Source organism: Pongo pygmaeus, chromosome 1, assembly GCF_028885625.2.
Source record: "Pongo pygmaeus isolate AG05252 chromosome 1, NHGRI_mPonPyg2-v2.0_pri, whole genome shotgun sequence".
NCBI lineage: Eukaryota > Metazoa > Chordata > Mammalia > Primates > Hominidae > Pongo > Pongo pygmaeus.
In genome coordinates, this window is record NC_072373.2 from 206,278,090 (window position 1) to 206,292,986 (window position 14,897).

Below are 14,897 nucleotides of genomic sequence, written 5' to 3' on the forward strand. Positions count from 1 at the left end.
GAGTAGCTTGATCCATTCTGAGTTAATTTTTTATTTGATATAAAATAAGGATGCAACTTCATTCTTCTGCATGTGGATTTCAGTTTTCCCAGCACCTTTTGTTGAAAAGAGACTGTCCTTTCACCCACAGAATAGTCTTGGAACCTTTGTTGAAAATCATTTGACCATATATACAAAGGTTCGTTTCTGGGCTTTCTATTCAATTCCATCCATCTCTATGTTTGTCTTTATGCCAGTACCACACTGTTTTGATTACCATGGCTTTATACTAAGTTATGAAATCAGGAAGTGTGCGTCCAACTTTGTTCTTTGTTTTCAAGACCGTTTTGGCAATTTGGGATTCCTTGAGGTTCTATATGAATTTCAGGGTAGGTTTTCTATTTCTGCAAAAAAAATCATTGGGATTTTGACAGGGATTGAGTTGAATCTGAAGAGCACTTTGGGTAGTACTGACGGAGAAAGACTCCATCTCACAAAAAAAAAAAAAAAAAACCAAAAAAAAGAAAGAAATAGACAAGATTGTGAGGTTTCTTGAGAGAATTCCTACATACATAATTTTAACATAAATTGGCAATTCATCTGGTTTTTTACAACAATAAACAAGGTTAACTTATTTATAACATAGAAACTTAGAGCTCTTAGCATGAAACTCAAAAGGATGATTTCAAAATGTCTAAATTATGACTGAACTTGGGGAAGCAAATAGCATTTGTAAATGAAACAACCCTGAAAGACACAAAGCTGGCGAGTGCAGCCCCCTTCCCTGCTCCGCTTGGGGTGGGTCATCTCCAGGCAGGTGCACTCCGAGAGCTCCCTGGCTCCCTGCTCTGCCCTCTTCTCCCATCACTCTGCCATCCACGTGCTGCGGGCTGAGCTTCCTGATGTGGAGCTCTGATGGCCGCTCTGTGCTCAGAAATCCTCTGACCGTTTCCCACAGAAGGGCAAGCTCCTGAGCTAGATGCTCATGGGATTTTGCTGGGTGGCCCCATGCCTGACTTCTCCTGACTCTGGCCAAATATCAGCTATGTGCTAAGCATACAGAATGGCTTGCTACTCCTGAAATGGCCCGCACTCTCCCGATTCAGCTCTTTTCTCATTCTGTTCCCCGTGGCCAAAATTCCCTTTCCCTTCCCTGCTAAAATCCTACCGAGCTCTCACAGCCCTTCTCCAACGCCACCTCTCTGTGAGATCTTTTATTCCAACTGGCTGTGATCCTTCCTCCTTTCTTACCTCAATGCACTTTTTAAATTATTATTATTATTTTATTTTATGGAGATGGGGTCTCACTATATTGCCCAGGCTGGTCATGAACCCCTGGGCTCAAGTGATCTGCCCACCACAGCCTCCCAAAATGCTGGGATTACAGGCGTGAGCCACTGAGCCTGGCCCTGTTCTTTCAAGTGTTTCTTTCTTTCTTTTTTTTTTCTTGAGACTGAGTCTCGCTCTGTTGCCCAGGCTGGAGTGCACTGGCGCAATCTCGGCTCACTGCACCCTCCGCCTCCCAGGTTCAAGCGATTCTCCTGTCTCAGCCTCCTGAGTAGCTGGGATTACAGGCACCTGCTACCACGCCCAGCTAATTTTTGTATTTTTAGTAGAAACGGGGTTTCACCATGTTGGTCAGGCTGGTCTGGAACTCCTGACCTCGTGATCTGCCTGCCTTGGCCTCCCAAAGTACTGGGACTACAGGCGTGAGCCACCACGCCTGGCTACTTCAAGTGTTTCTAAAGGCACTAAGATTCCATTTGATATCATAATTACTTGTCATCCCTGCTGCCTGGCCGGACACCATGAGGCAGAAGCTGCATGACTCACGCTTTATCCCCTGAAGCAACTGGCACCAGCACCTGGCACACCGCAGGTACTCAAGTACGTCCTGAGTTAAATGGTATCGAAGTTCTGCTCCAAGAAAGTCATCGGAAGGGAAATATTTTGGGTGCATCAGCTGAAAACTAAAGGGCCAGTGATAGTGTTTTGAGAAAAAGCCTCAGAACATGGAAAACACATCCCAGTGGCAGAGCTATTTTACTTTTGTGGGACTAAGACCTATAGCCTTTTGTGAGGTCATGACGGGGAAAAACAAAACAAAACACACACACACACACACACACACACACACACACACACCTCTCTTTCTAGGTAAATAATAAATGAACTAAAGGAATCTTTAAAATAATAAGCTCAATCATTTTCCCCAGTTGTAGAAACTAATACAAGAAACGTGAACAATTTTGTTACGACAAAATCATAAATAGTCCTAATAGGTGTTATGTAAATCAGCCCCAGGAAAAAGATGAATTCCTTTTGTGAATGCACTCCCAAGTAATAGGAAGCCCGGCTAAAGATCCCCAGGTTTTCTTTAATTATAGTCTCTGAAAATGAATAAGTGAATAAATAAGTGAATGGATTGAATAAGACTGGATTCAGAATTCACTAAATGCCAGTGCTTCTTAAAGTGTCTGTGGAGAAGAACTGGTTTTGGAACATTTCCTATCTTCTGCAGACTGATACTCTTCTAAAAATACAATAAAAATTCTGCAGCAACATCTAAAAGTGGACATACACTTTCTTTTTTTTGGAGATGGAGTCTCGCTCTGTCCCCCAGGCTTAAGTGCAGTGGCATGGTCTCAGCTCACTGCAACCTCTGCCTCCCAAGTTCAAGTCCTGCGAGTAGCTGGAATTACAGATGCGCACCACCACACCCGCCTAGTTTTTGCATTTTTAGTAGAGACAGGGTTTCTACATGTTGCCCAGGCTCGTCTCGAACTCCTGACCTCAGGCGATCTGCCCACCTCAGCCTCCCAAAGTGCTGGGATTACAGGCATGAGCCAATGTCCCCAGCCTAAAAGTGGACATACACTTTCTATACTTAATTTGTCAGGGACCAGTCAAGCTCTGTTTCCCCAAATCCACACACATTTAACATGCTACAAATGTAGGGAAAGGGAGGATAGATGCCTACCTTCTGCTCTTGTGCCTCAAACACTGCTTCATGGACGCTGCAAGCAAAAAGTGAGGTAGGCAGATCACTTAAATCCATCATCTCATCCAAATCATCTTCATTTTCACCAAAAATCATCTCTTCTTCCTCTTCTTGGTCAGTGCTACACAGATCTGACTGGCTATCATTCCAAGATTTCATAGTGTCCCTCAGCATTATCCCCCAAAGTGGGCCTTTTCCGTCTGTATAGTCCTAGGATGTCTATCAGGCGCCCACTGTTAAAAAAAAAGAAAACGCAGAGGTAAAACTCTGAAGACCAAATAATGTTCCAATCAATCAATGTCTCCAGGCTGCAATTCATCAAATGAAGCAATTTTATTTAGAAAGATAAATCAATATTTAAATCAATGCATTACAGTCCTCATAAGTGAATTCTAGATACGCTAATTTGATTTGCTTAGCATATTTTATGTAACATATTTCACTGGCAATGATTTATTAAGAAAAAAAGGCAAAACGTTTTCTAGTGAACCTAGGGAAAAAAGGGTAAAATAAAATGAGATCATATCAATATGTATTCTAGTTTATAAGCAGTAGAAAGAAAAATGTGAACCAGAAGAGCCTCCACATATTTGTTTGGGGTTTTCCATCTACAACACTGTAACTGGCACAGCCAAATACAACCCACACTAATTCTCTCACCATCTGCACCCTGAAATATGGTCTGTGATGAGCTGACTCTACCTCTCCTAACCAATTTGTTCTTTTTGAATACACTTGAAAGAATTAAGTTACACAGAATCAAAAGCTGTCTATAAATTCCGTCTTTGTTAATATTAGAAATATTTGCAGTAGGCAAAATTTAACACAGAAAATCAAAAACAGGGCCAGGTATGGTGGCTCATGCCTATAATCCCAGCACTATTTTTTTTTTTTTGAGATGGAGTCGTGTTGTGTTGCCCAGGCTGGAGTGCAGTGGCACAATCTTGGCTCACTGCAACTTCCGCCTCCCGGGTTCAAGCAATTTTCATGCCTCAGCCTCCACTACAGGCGCGTACCACCATGCCCGGCTAACTTTTTATATTTTTTTGGTAGAGACGGGATTTCACCATGTTGGCCAGGCTGGTCTCCAACTCCTGACCTCAGGTGATCCGCACACCTCGGCCTCCCAAAGTGCTGGGATTACGGGTGCGAGCCACCATGCCTGGCCAATCCCAGCACTTTGGGAGGCTGAGGCAGTGATCAAAGGATCACTTGAGCTCAGGCGTTCAAGACCAGCCTGGCAACATAGTGAGACCTTGCCTCCGCAAAAAATTAAAGAAAATAAAAAAGATGCCCTTTTTCCGAACTTTTTTTGAGACGGAGTCTCGCTCTGTCACCCAGGCTGGAGTGCAATGGCGCAATCTCGGCTCACTATAAGCTCCGCCTCCCAGGTTCACACCATTCTCCTGCCTCAGCCTCCCGAGTAGCTGGGACTACAGGCGCCCGACATCACGCCCGGCTAATTTTTTGTATTTTTAGTAGAGATGGGGTTTCACTGTGTTAGCCAGGATGGTCTTGATCTCCTGACCTGGTGATCCGCCCGACTCGGCCTCCCAAAGTGCTGGGATTACAGGTGTGAGCCACTGCGCCTGCCCTTTTTCCGAACTTTAAAAAATAACCAATTTTAAGGCAAATGTCTGGAGCTAACAGTGTCATTGGGTAGAATAAAAGGACAGAATCTGTCTCTCATAGGCTGTTTCTGTGCATGTCTGCCTCTTCCAATGAACTGCACATCACATTCACCGAGCAGAGAGCCTTGGACATGACACATTTCAAGATGCGGAGGCAGAATTTAATAAATATGTAGCAGGCACAGAAAAACTAAGTGATTATGATTACTATCTCAATACCACCTGATTTGTGATTTTTTTCCCTTTTATTTCAAAGAACAGAAGGTCACAAATACATTGCTTACACATAGTACGATACAGAATGGTAATTATGGAATAAAAATCATGAGTTTTTTTGGTATTTTACAGTATCAATCAAGACTACTTCTAAGAAGTAAAATCTTCACTCACTTGTATACACATTTTCTGAGTGCCTACTGCTTGGTGTTGGGGAGTGAAGAAAACATGGTTCCTACCCTCAAGGCACTCCCAGCAAAGCCAGCATTTCTCCTCTTCAACAATGCTAAGCACCCATTCTCCTAAAGAACCTCGTTCCATCAGCTGTCAGCTGTACTTAATTTTTTTTTTTTTTTTGAGACAGAATTTTATCCTGTTGCCCAGGCTGGAGTGCAGTAGTGCGATCTTGGCTCACTGCAACCTCCGCCTCCCAGGTTCAAGCCATTCTCCTGCCTCAGCCCCCCAAGTAGCTGGGACTACAGGCATGTGCCACCATGCCCGGGTAATTTTTGTATTTTTAGTAGAGACGGGGTTTCACATGTTGGCCAGGCTGGTCTCGAACTCCTGACCTTAAGTTATCCGCCTGCCTCGGCCTCCCAAAGTGTCAGCTATACTTTCAATTTCTCCTTCTCCACTTGTTCCTCTTCCTCAGCAAACATGTGTTCCCGCGAGCCCTACCATCTGGATTCTACTCTCCCCTCACGCTCCCCCTAATTCTCCTTCACCTTCCTACCAGCTCCTAGGAAACGTGATCTCTTCTTGCCACGCTCCCTCTGCTCTAGTCACTCCTGAATTAGGTGCAGTTTGGCCTCCACACTACCTTTTGGCTGCAGCTGTCCTCCTCATGGACGGCAACGGCTTCCCAACAGGCATCCCATATTTTATCATGCGTCACTTTATCACACTGCACTGCATTTTTTCCAAAGTGAAGGCTTGTCACAACCCTGCACTGAGCAAGTCTATCAGTGCCACTTTCAAACGGGATGTGCTCACTTCATGTCTGACATGTTCTGGTAATTCTCACAATATTTCAAACTTTTTCAATATTATTTTATCTGTTATGGTGATCTGTGATCAGTGATCTTTGATGTTACCATTGTAATTGTTTTGGGGCACCATGAACAGCACCCATATAAGATGGCAGACTTAGTCAATACATGTTGTGAGTGTTCCTAATCGACACGTGTTGTGGGTGTTCCTAATCGACACGTGTTGTAGGTGTTCCTAATCAATACGTGTTGTGGGTGTGCCTAATCAATATGTGTTGTGGGTGTTCTTAATCAATGAATACACGTTGTGGGTGTTCTTAATACATGTTGTAGGTGTTCTTAATCAATACATGTTGTACATGTTTTGTTTTGTTTTGTTTTTGAGACAGAGTCTTGCTTTGTCGCCCAGGCTGGAGTGCAGTGGCGTGACCTCGGCTCACTGCAGCCTCCGCCTCCCGGGTTCAAGCGATTCTCCTGCCTCAGCCTCCTGAGTAGCTGGGACTACAGATACACGCCACCATGCCCAGCTAATTTTTTGTATTTTTAATAGAGACAGGGTTTCACCACGTTGGCCAAGATGGCTTCGATCTCTTGACCTTGTGATCTGCCCACCTTGGCCTCCCAAAGTGCTGGGATTACAAGCATGAGCCACCGCGCCCGGCCATGGGTGTTCTTAATATGTGTTGTAGGTGTTCTAACTGCTTTACTGAGTGAGGCCATTTCCCCAACTCTCTCCCTCTCCTCAGGCTCCCTACTCTGAGACATGACAATATTGAAATTAGGCCAATTAATAAACCTTCAATGGCCTCTAAGTGTTCAAGTGAAAGGAAGCATCCTGAGTCTCTCACTTTAAATCAAAAGCCAGCAATGATTAAGCCTACTGAGGAAGATATGTCCCCAGAGGCCAAAAGCTAAGTCTCTTGCACCAATCAGTCAAGTTGTGAATGCAAAGGAAAAGTTCCCAAAAGAAATTAAAAGTGGTACTCCAGTGAACACACAAATGCTAAAAAGGCAAAAATAGCCTTATTGCTGATACGAAAAGTCTGAGTGGTCTACACAGAAGAGCAAACCAGCCACAACATTCCCTTAAACCAAAGTCTAATCCAGAGTAAGGTCCTAACTCTCTTCACTTCTATGAAGGCTGAGAGAGCTGAGGAAGCTGAAGAAGAAAAGTCTGAAGTTAGCAGAGGTTGGTTTATGAGGCTGAAGGAAAGGAACCGTCTCTATAACATAGAAGTGCAAGGCAAAGCAGCAAGTGCTGATGTGGAAGCTGCAGCAAGTTATCCAGAAGATCTGGCTAAGGTCACTGATGAAGGTGGCTACACTCAACAGATTTTCAGTATAGACAAAATAGCCTTCTAGTGGAAGAAGATGCATCTAGGACTTTTATAGCTACAAGTCAATGCCTGGCTTCAAAGCTTTGAAGGACAGGCTGACTCTTTTGTTAGGGGCTAACGTAGCTGGTGACTTTAAGTTAAAGCCAATGCTCATTCACCATTCTAAAAATCCTATGGCCCTGAAGAATTGTGCTAAATCTACTCTGCCTGTGCTCTATGAACAGAACAATTCAGCCTGGATGACCGCACATCTGTTTACAGCATGGTTTACTGTATGTTTTAAGCCCATCCTTGAGACCTACTGCTAAGAAAAAAAGAGATATTCCTTTCAAAACACTGCTCTCGTTGACAATTCGCTTGGTCACCCAGGAGCTCTGACAGAAATATACAGGGAGATGAATGTTCTTTTCATGCCTGCTAACACAATATCCATTCTGCAGCCCATGGATCAAGGAGTAACTCTGACTTTCAAGTCTTACTATTTTAAGAAATACATTTCGTAAGTATACAGCTGCCAGAGATAGCAATTCCTCAGATGGATCTGGGCAAAGTAAATGGAAAACTTTCTGGAAAGAAGTCATCATTCTAGATGCCATCCAGAACATTCGTGATTTATGGGAGGAGGTCAAAATCGCAAGATCAACAAGTTGGGAAGAAGTTGGTTTCAACCCTCATGGATGACTCTGAGGTGTTCAAGACATCAGTGGAGAAAATAACTGCAGATGTGGTGGAAATACCAAGAGAACTAGAATTAGAAGTGGAGCCTAAAGATGTGACTGAATTCCTGCAATCTCAAACAAAACCTGAATGGAAGGGAGTTGGCTTCCTGTGAATGAGCAAAGAGGGTGGTCTCTTGAGATAGAATCTACTCCTGAGGAAGATATCGTAAACATTGTTGAAATGACAACAAAGGATTTACAATATTCCATAAACTTAGTTGATAAAGCAATGGCAGGGTTTAGAGGATTGGCTGCAATTTTGAAAGAACTTCTACTGTAGGTAAAATGCTATCAAACAGCATCACATACTACAGAGAAATCTTTCGTGAAATGCTGTTGTCTTATTTTAATAATTGCCACAGCCACCCCAAACTACACTACAGCATCACCACCCTGATCAGTCAGCAGCCATCAACCTCAAGGCAAGATCTTCCACCAATGAAAAGATTATGACTTAATTGTTTGCATTATTTTTTGAGATGGGGGGGTCTCACTCTGTTGCCCAGACTCTAGTGCAGTGGCGTGATCATGGTTCACTGTAGCCTTGACCTTCCCAGGCTCAGGTGATCCTCCCACCTCAGCCTCCCAAGTAGCTGGAACTACAAGCACACACCACCATGCCCGGTTAATTTTTGTATTCTTTGTAGAGATGGGGTTTTGCCATGTTGCCCAGGCTGGTCTCAAACTCATGGGCTCAAGTGATCCACTCGCCTCAGCCTCCTAAAGTACTGGGACTATAGGTGTGAGTCACCACACCAACCGATCATTTTTAGCAACAAAGTATTTTTTAAATGAAGGTCTATAAATTTTTTTAAGACATACGCTATTGCACACTTAATAGACTATAGTATAGTGTAAACAAGACTTTTATATGCACTGGGAAACCAAAATTCGTGTGACTGGCTTTATTACAATGATCTGTAACGAAACCCACGATATCCCCGAACAAGCCTGTAGTTGAAACCCAGTGTCAGGTCTCAGCCTATCTCTGTAGCACATGACCTGGCTGCCTATTCCATTCATTCTTGGACCTCCCTGTGTCCCTGCCTTCTGGGTCTTGCCTCTTCCTGGCTCTTCTTCCTCACCAGCTCTATCTTTTTTACTGCCTCTTTCTCCACATCCTCATCCTTTTTTCCTCATCTCCCTCTCCTGGGTGATTTTATCCACACTGCAGTATTTAGCTGCCTAATCACCAGAGGTTCTCAACTAAGTTCCTGCCTCCCTGTGGTTCACGCACACCTGTATCAATACTGGCTCTCATTTCATGCAACGACCTTAAGACAGGATGACTATCACCAAAGTTGGGAGGGAAGCCAGAGCAGAACCTTGAGCAATAAAGAGGATGGGTAGTTTGGAAAAGCACCATGTCCCCAAGAGACTGATTTACCTGTTGGTCTTTCCTGCCTACACACCCTGAAAAGCACTGATCTATATGGCTACATTCAAATTTATATACCAAGACTCACTCTCAATCCTGAGTTCTAGTCTTGTATTTTTCACTTTCTTTCTTTTTTGAGATGGAGCTTGTCCAGGCTGGGGTGCAGTGGCACGATCTCGGCTCACTGGCAACCTCTGCCTCCAGGGTTCAAGCGATTCTCCTGCCTCAGCCTCCCGAGTAGCTGGGACTCCAGGCACACGCCACCACACACCCAGCTAACTTTTTGTATTTTTAGCAGACATGGGATTTCATCATGTTGGTCAGGCTGGTCTCAAACTCCTGACGTCAGGTGATCCACCCGCCTCGGCCTCCCAAAGTGCTGGGATTACAGGCGTGAGCCGCCACCACACCTAGCTGTATTTTTCACTTTCTATTGAATATATCTATCTGGGTGGCCCACAGGTACAACAACTGTTTTTAACTTACTCATTTATTGTGCCAGAAATCTCCAATCTGGAAAGGGGCCCTGCGGAAGCGAGGCAGGGAGTGATACTGTATCTCACTGTGGCTGTCATTAATCGTTTCTTCAAGACAAAGTTGTCAAGTGGATTTAGCTCTTACAGTGCTTGGTTTATTTTTCTGTTATACACTTATTTGTGATTATTTGTTTACAAATCACTCCTAGCTACAAGACTGTATCTGCGAAGCCCCAGGCCCTGGCATAGTTTCCCGCTCACAGTGTATGCTTAATAAGGGAGGCTGAATAAAAGCAGGTAGTATTGTGGTTACCCTACTGATATGTCAGCACAGACAAAGGTAAATTGAATTCTGCATGGAATTAGAGATAGCTTCCCAAAGGAGGCAATGGTGAGACTTCAAGGATGAACAGAATTTCAGGAGGAAAAGAATGGGGAGCATTCCACGCAAAGCTAGCAGGACATGAACAAAGGCAGGAAGACATAGGACCAGCACGCACAAAGGTCACGTGATCTGGCGTGGCTAGGGTGCAAGGTGTTTGGTGGGTGTGGCATGAGACAATCGGAAAGGCAGGTATGGGCCAGGTTGCCAAGAAAGTAGGGTTACAGAGTTTTGACATAAAAACCATGTCAATATCAGCATGCCATTGTGGGTTTTTAGGCAGGGAAATGATAAAACCAAGTGCAATTTAACTTTTAGTATCTCTAAAGGTGGGCTGTATTTGTATCTTATCTCTTAGAGGAACTAATGTTTCTATCCTATTCCCAACCCATTAAAAAGAGGTAAAGAAAATACTGTGCCCGGGTTTTTGGAGGCTGGCAAGATGGGGAGCTCTGGCTGACTAGATTTTGAAATTTGAGAAAGTCAACCTATTCTTGATAAGATTTTTTTGTTTGTTTCAAGTTCCCTCGTCTAACCCGTAAAAAGATTTTAAAAAACAGAACACAGGAAATAATCCTTCACCTGACTTAAAAAAAAAAAAAAAAATTCTTAGAATATCACACCTTCATTTCCTGTTTTCTACCTTCAATTTTGAGTACCTTTTTTTTTTTTTTGATATAACTTCAAACAGAAGTTATAAGAATAGCACAAGGAACTCGGGTATGCTGTATCCTTTACCCAGAGTCACCAATTCCTTCTGTTTTGCCCATCTGCTTTATCTTTCTCTATTTTTATAGATATGCATTTTCCTGAGCCATTGAAAGATGGAGCATACCCCTTTTACTTCCAAATACTTCAGTGTATAAGAACAAGATCATTTTCTTATATAACCCATAGGATAATTGTCAAAAACAGGAAATTTAACATTGATATAATACTATTATCTAATACATAGTTTGTCAAATGCATAATCTGGATTCAAATTTTGTCAGTTATCCTAATAATGTCTTAGCTATTTTCCTTCAATTTTTTTTAGATTATTGTCAAATTATTTGTCGTTTGTCCCAAGGTATCTATAGTTCTTTCTTTTTCCTTTTCTTTAGAGACAGGGTCTCTGTCACGCAGGCTAGAGTGCAGTGCTATAATTATAGCTCCGCTCCAACTATCACAAGACTAAACTGTTCCTCAGTTTACCAATCCAGGGAACTCTTGACTGGCCCAGCAGAAAGGGCTGAACCGATATCCTCCAGCTCCTGTAAGCAAAAGTCTGTGCTAATCCAGGTTTCCCATCATCTCCAGCACAACTGTAACTACGGCTGGCTTCTGGCAAATTGTTTCTTCATGGAAATATCAAATGAGTGGAAAAACTCCAAGTAGCATGACCATCTGCTCTGCCACAACAAGCCTGTGACAAAAGTCATCTATCAAGGCAAAATGTCAAGCATGTGGCATGGATCTTGCATTTTCTGTTCTGATCAGGAAAAGGCAAATTCTTTCTCCTCCAGGATTAAAATAATAATAATTTTTCAAATTAATAGGCTTCCCAACTTGGTGAACATTTCAATATCTTAGCTAGATGTACTTTTTACTTTTTTTTTGTGTTAAAAATGCTACCAAACAATACTGGAAGCAAACAAGTGCTCCATTATCAGCTCTGCAAGTGTCCTGCTGAATAACCTTGGGAAAAATCACTTGGTTTTTCTGTATTTATAAAATGAACAAAATAAAATACATAAAATGTATAAAATATATAAAATAAACACAGGTGCTTTGGGCTACTAAGTTCCTTTTTTAAACTTCTAAATTATAAATTTCAACTAAGATAAAAAAACAAAACAAAACACTTGGACTGGTGTGGTGGCTCATGCCTGTAATCCCAGCACTTTGGGAGGCAGAGACAGGCAGGCTGCCAGAGCTCCAGAGTTCGAGACCAGCCCAGGCAACATGGCAAAACCCCGTCTCTACAAAAAAATACATGGTGCACGCCTGTAGTCCCAGCTACTCAGGAGGCTGTGGTGGGAGGAATACTTGAGCCTGGGAGGCCAAGGCTGCAGTGAGCTGTGTTTGCACCACTGCACTCCAGCCTGGGCAACAGAAGGAGACCTTATCACCAAAAAAAAAAAAAAAAAAAAAAAAGTAAAGAAAAGAAAAAGAGAAAAAGAAAACAAAGCAACAACAAAAAGCCACTTAGGATCGTCAATGCGAAGTTCTGAACGGCTATCACGAAGCCCTACCTTCTATTCTCTACTCATTTACCACTTACAGGTAGAACTGTACTATTTTTTAGTAGCTGTGTGTAAGAAAAATTTGGTGCGACAGTAAAGTAAAACGGGTGAAAATTTGATTTTTGTATTTTGTATGTTTCAGTGACCCATGTCTTGTTTTCACAGATAACCTAGAATTGGTCCTGTTATAATTGAGGTTCCACTCCACCAGGAATTTGTTAGCAAGAGACAGATAGAAATAAACAACAAAAACCAGCCTACAAAACATAAGAAAACAACAGGTTTTAAAGAATAACTGAAGTTGAGATATATAAGACTGATGCTATTTGTTGTGCTGTGTATAATTTCTTTCCCCTGGATAGAACCTCTACATTCTAGGGAAAAAGTGGAGACTGCTGTCCGACCTCCACCTTCTGTGTTTTTTTTCTAAGTAACAAATGGTGTTGAACTTTAGAGCTTCCATTATTTCACAGGCTTCAGGCTAATGGATTTCCACGTCACACTATTTTTCATGCTGTAAGTCCTTCAACCAACAACCTTAACACCATACAAAATCTGCTCTTGTCTGTTACCTAATGTTCACATGTTTGACACCTTTACAAACGTTATATTTCAATAGCAGGAAAAATCTTGTTTCCTAGAAAAGCACTGAAATCTGTTTTCAGGCTAAGAAAGAAAAGGTTTGGGCTGGGTGCGGTGGCTCATGCCTGTAATCTCAGCAGTTTGGGAGGCAGAGGTGGGCGGATGGCTTGAGCCCAGGAGTTCAAGAACAGCCTGGGCAACATAGTGAGACCCAGTCTCTACAAAAAAATTAGCCGGCACCTGTAGTCCCAGCTACTCAGGACGCTGAGAGGTGGGAGGATCGCTTGACCCTGGGAAGCTCAGGCTGCAGTGAGCTGTGTTTGCACCACTGCACTCCAGCCTGGGTGACAGAGCGAGGCCTTGTCTCGAAAAGAAAAGAAAAGAAAAGAAAAGGCAAGGCTTGCCAATGCAGTAAAATGTAAAGCTGATGACCTGGCTAAAGAAGAGACTCAGTTTTCAAGCTTTTCACAGTCTTCCTGCATGGAAAGCCCATTTCTAGATCAATTTAAATCCCCACCAAAAAGAACACATTTGTGTGATGCATATCTAGCTCCTGAATTATGTGTTTACAGAGTTTAAGATATTGAACCAAAGCCAATGAAATAGTCTTAAAACAAATTACTTTACATCGTATGTAATCACAGCTACAGATAAATCAATTGCTTCTTTTGCCAAACAGTACATCAGAGACTTCCATGAAAAGTTCAAATAAATGTGGTGTACTCGGTGGCTTCCAACAAGTAGAAGCGAATATTTTTGGCTTTCAGCACTACAGGAAAACATCACTTTAAATAATCCTTGTTTGTATCTGAAACACGGATCTGGATTGCTTCCTACACTAGAATCCTAATGTCTAAAGGAGAGGATCAGATTTTGCACGGAAGCTAGACGAATCAACCTGGAACAGATCACTCCTGCCCTACCTGTCTAGGCGGCGGACAGAAGCAGACAGACAAGTTTCAAGAAGTTAGGGAGTCACTAATGCGATGGTGATCCACGCACCGTGGGGGAAGCGGGGCAAAGGAGAAAGACAAGGGGCTTCCACCTTCCACGCGCCCCTGCACCGCTCCTGCCTTCAGAGGCAGGCTGGGCCTGTCGGCTTTTCAAAAAGTCAAACAGTTGGTGGGAGAAAATCGTTGGTAGAGAAGACAAAACATTTTTGTTTTGTTTTCCGGGACACCACCCTCGAGGCTGCCAGACTAGACCCCGCGCGCGAGAAGGGTGCGGCGGGGGGCGAGGTCGCGCGCGGCAGCATCTCCCGGTCCCGCGTCTCGGGGTGCCCACCCCTCCCGGACTTCTCGGGGCGGCTTCTTTTTTTTTTTTTTTTTTTTTTAACTTTTCACGCCCCCCCCCCCCGCCCCGCCCCGCGCTCCACCCCTCCCCCCGCCCCGCGCTGGGTGCAAACCTGCTGGAGAGGCCGGGCGCCGTGGGGCCTCACCTGCACGCCCCGCCGCCGCAGGACGGGAGCCGGAAGGGCAGCTGATGGGCCCGGGCTGCCCGACGGGGCTGCGGGGAGTCGGGCGGCGCGAGCTGCGGGGCCTCCGGGAGCCTGGTGGGCGGCGGGCGGGGCCGAAGGCAGAGCCGGGAGCCGCCGGCAGCAGCAGCCTCGCCACCACGCCCTCGACGCCGGCGAGAGCGGCCGCCTCGGCTGGGACTAGGGCGGTGTCCCGGCTGAGCAAGGCTGCCGGCGCCGCGCGCGCTCCCGGGCCCCTGCGCGCGCCCGCCTTGTCCCCTCCTGTTCTGGCAGGGCGCGCGCACGGCGGCGCAGGCGCCAGAGCCCAGGACGAGGCGGGGACCCGGGCGGGGACCGGGGCGGGGGCGCGCGGGGGCCGGGGTGGGGGTGTCTCGCCGCGCGCGCCCTCCTCCCGTTCCTCCGGGTCCCTGGTCCCCAGCCTGTGGGGGGCTTGGGCTGTAGCGCTGGGGCGGGAGCTTTAGATCCCCCCGAAAACAGGACCTCTGGCGACCTTCTCGTTTTCCACCGG

General features: G+C 44.6%; 1 protein-coding gene across 3 annotated transcripts in view; it reads right to left on the reverse strand.

Moving 5' to 3' along the window:
- Nucleotides 1–14,897, reverse strand: part of RCAN3 (RCAN family member 3) — a 34,883-nt gene that overhangs the window by 19,734 nt on the left and 252 nt on the right. The window contains exons 1-2 of one of the 3 annotated variants that reach the window (XM_054500231.2): nucleotides 14,354–14,658; nucleotides 2,960–3,213 (exon numbers count right to left, since the gene is read on the reverse strand). In XM_054500231.2, coding sequence (XP_054356206.1) covers nucleotides 2,960–3,154 — 195 coding nt within the window. In that variant the 5' untranslated portion in view covers nucleotides 3,155–3,213; nucleotides 14,354–14,658. Of the gene's footprint in view, nucleotides 1–2,959; nucleotides 3,214–14,320; nucleotides 14,659–14,897 lie in introns of those variants that run through there. The other 2 variants (XM_054500225.2, XM_054500237.1) reach the window with 2 other exon arrangements.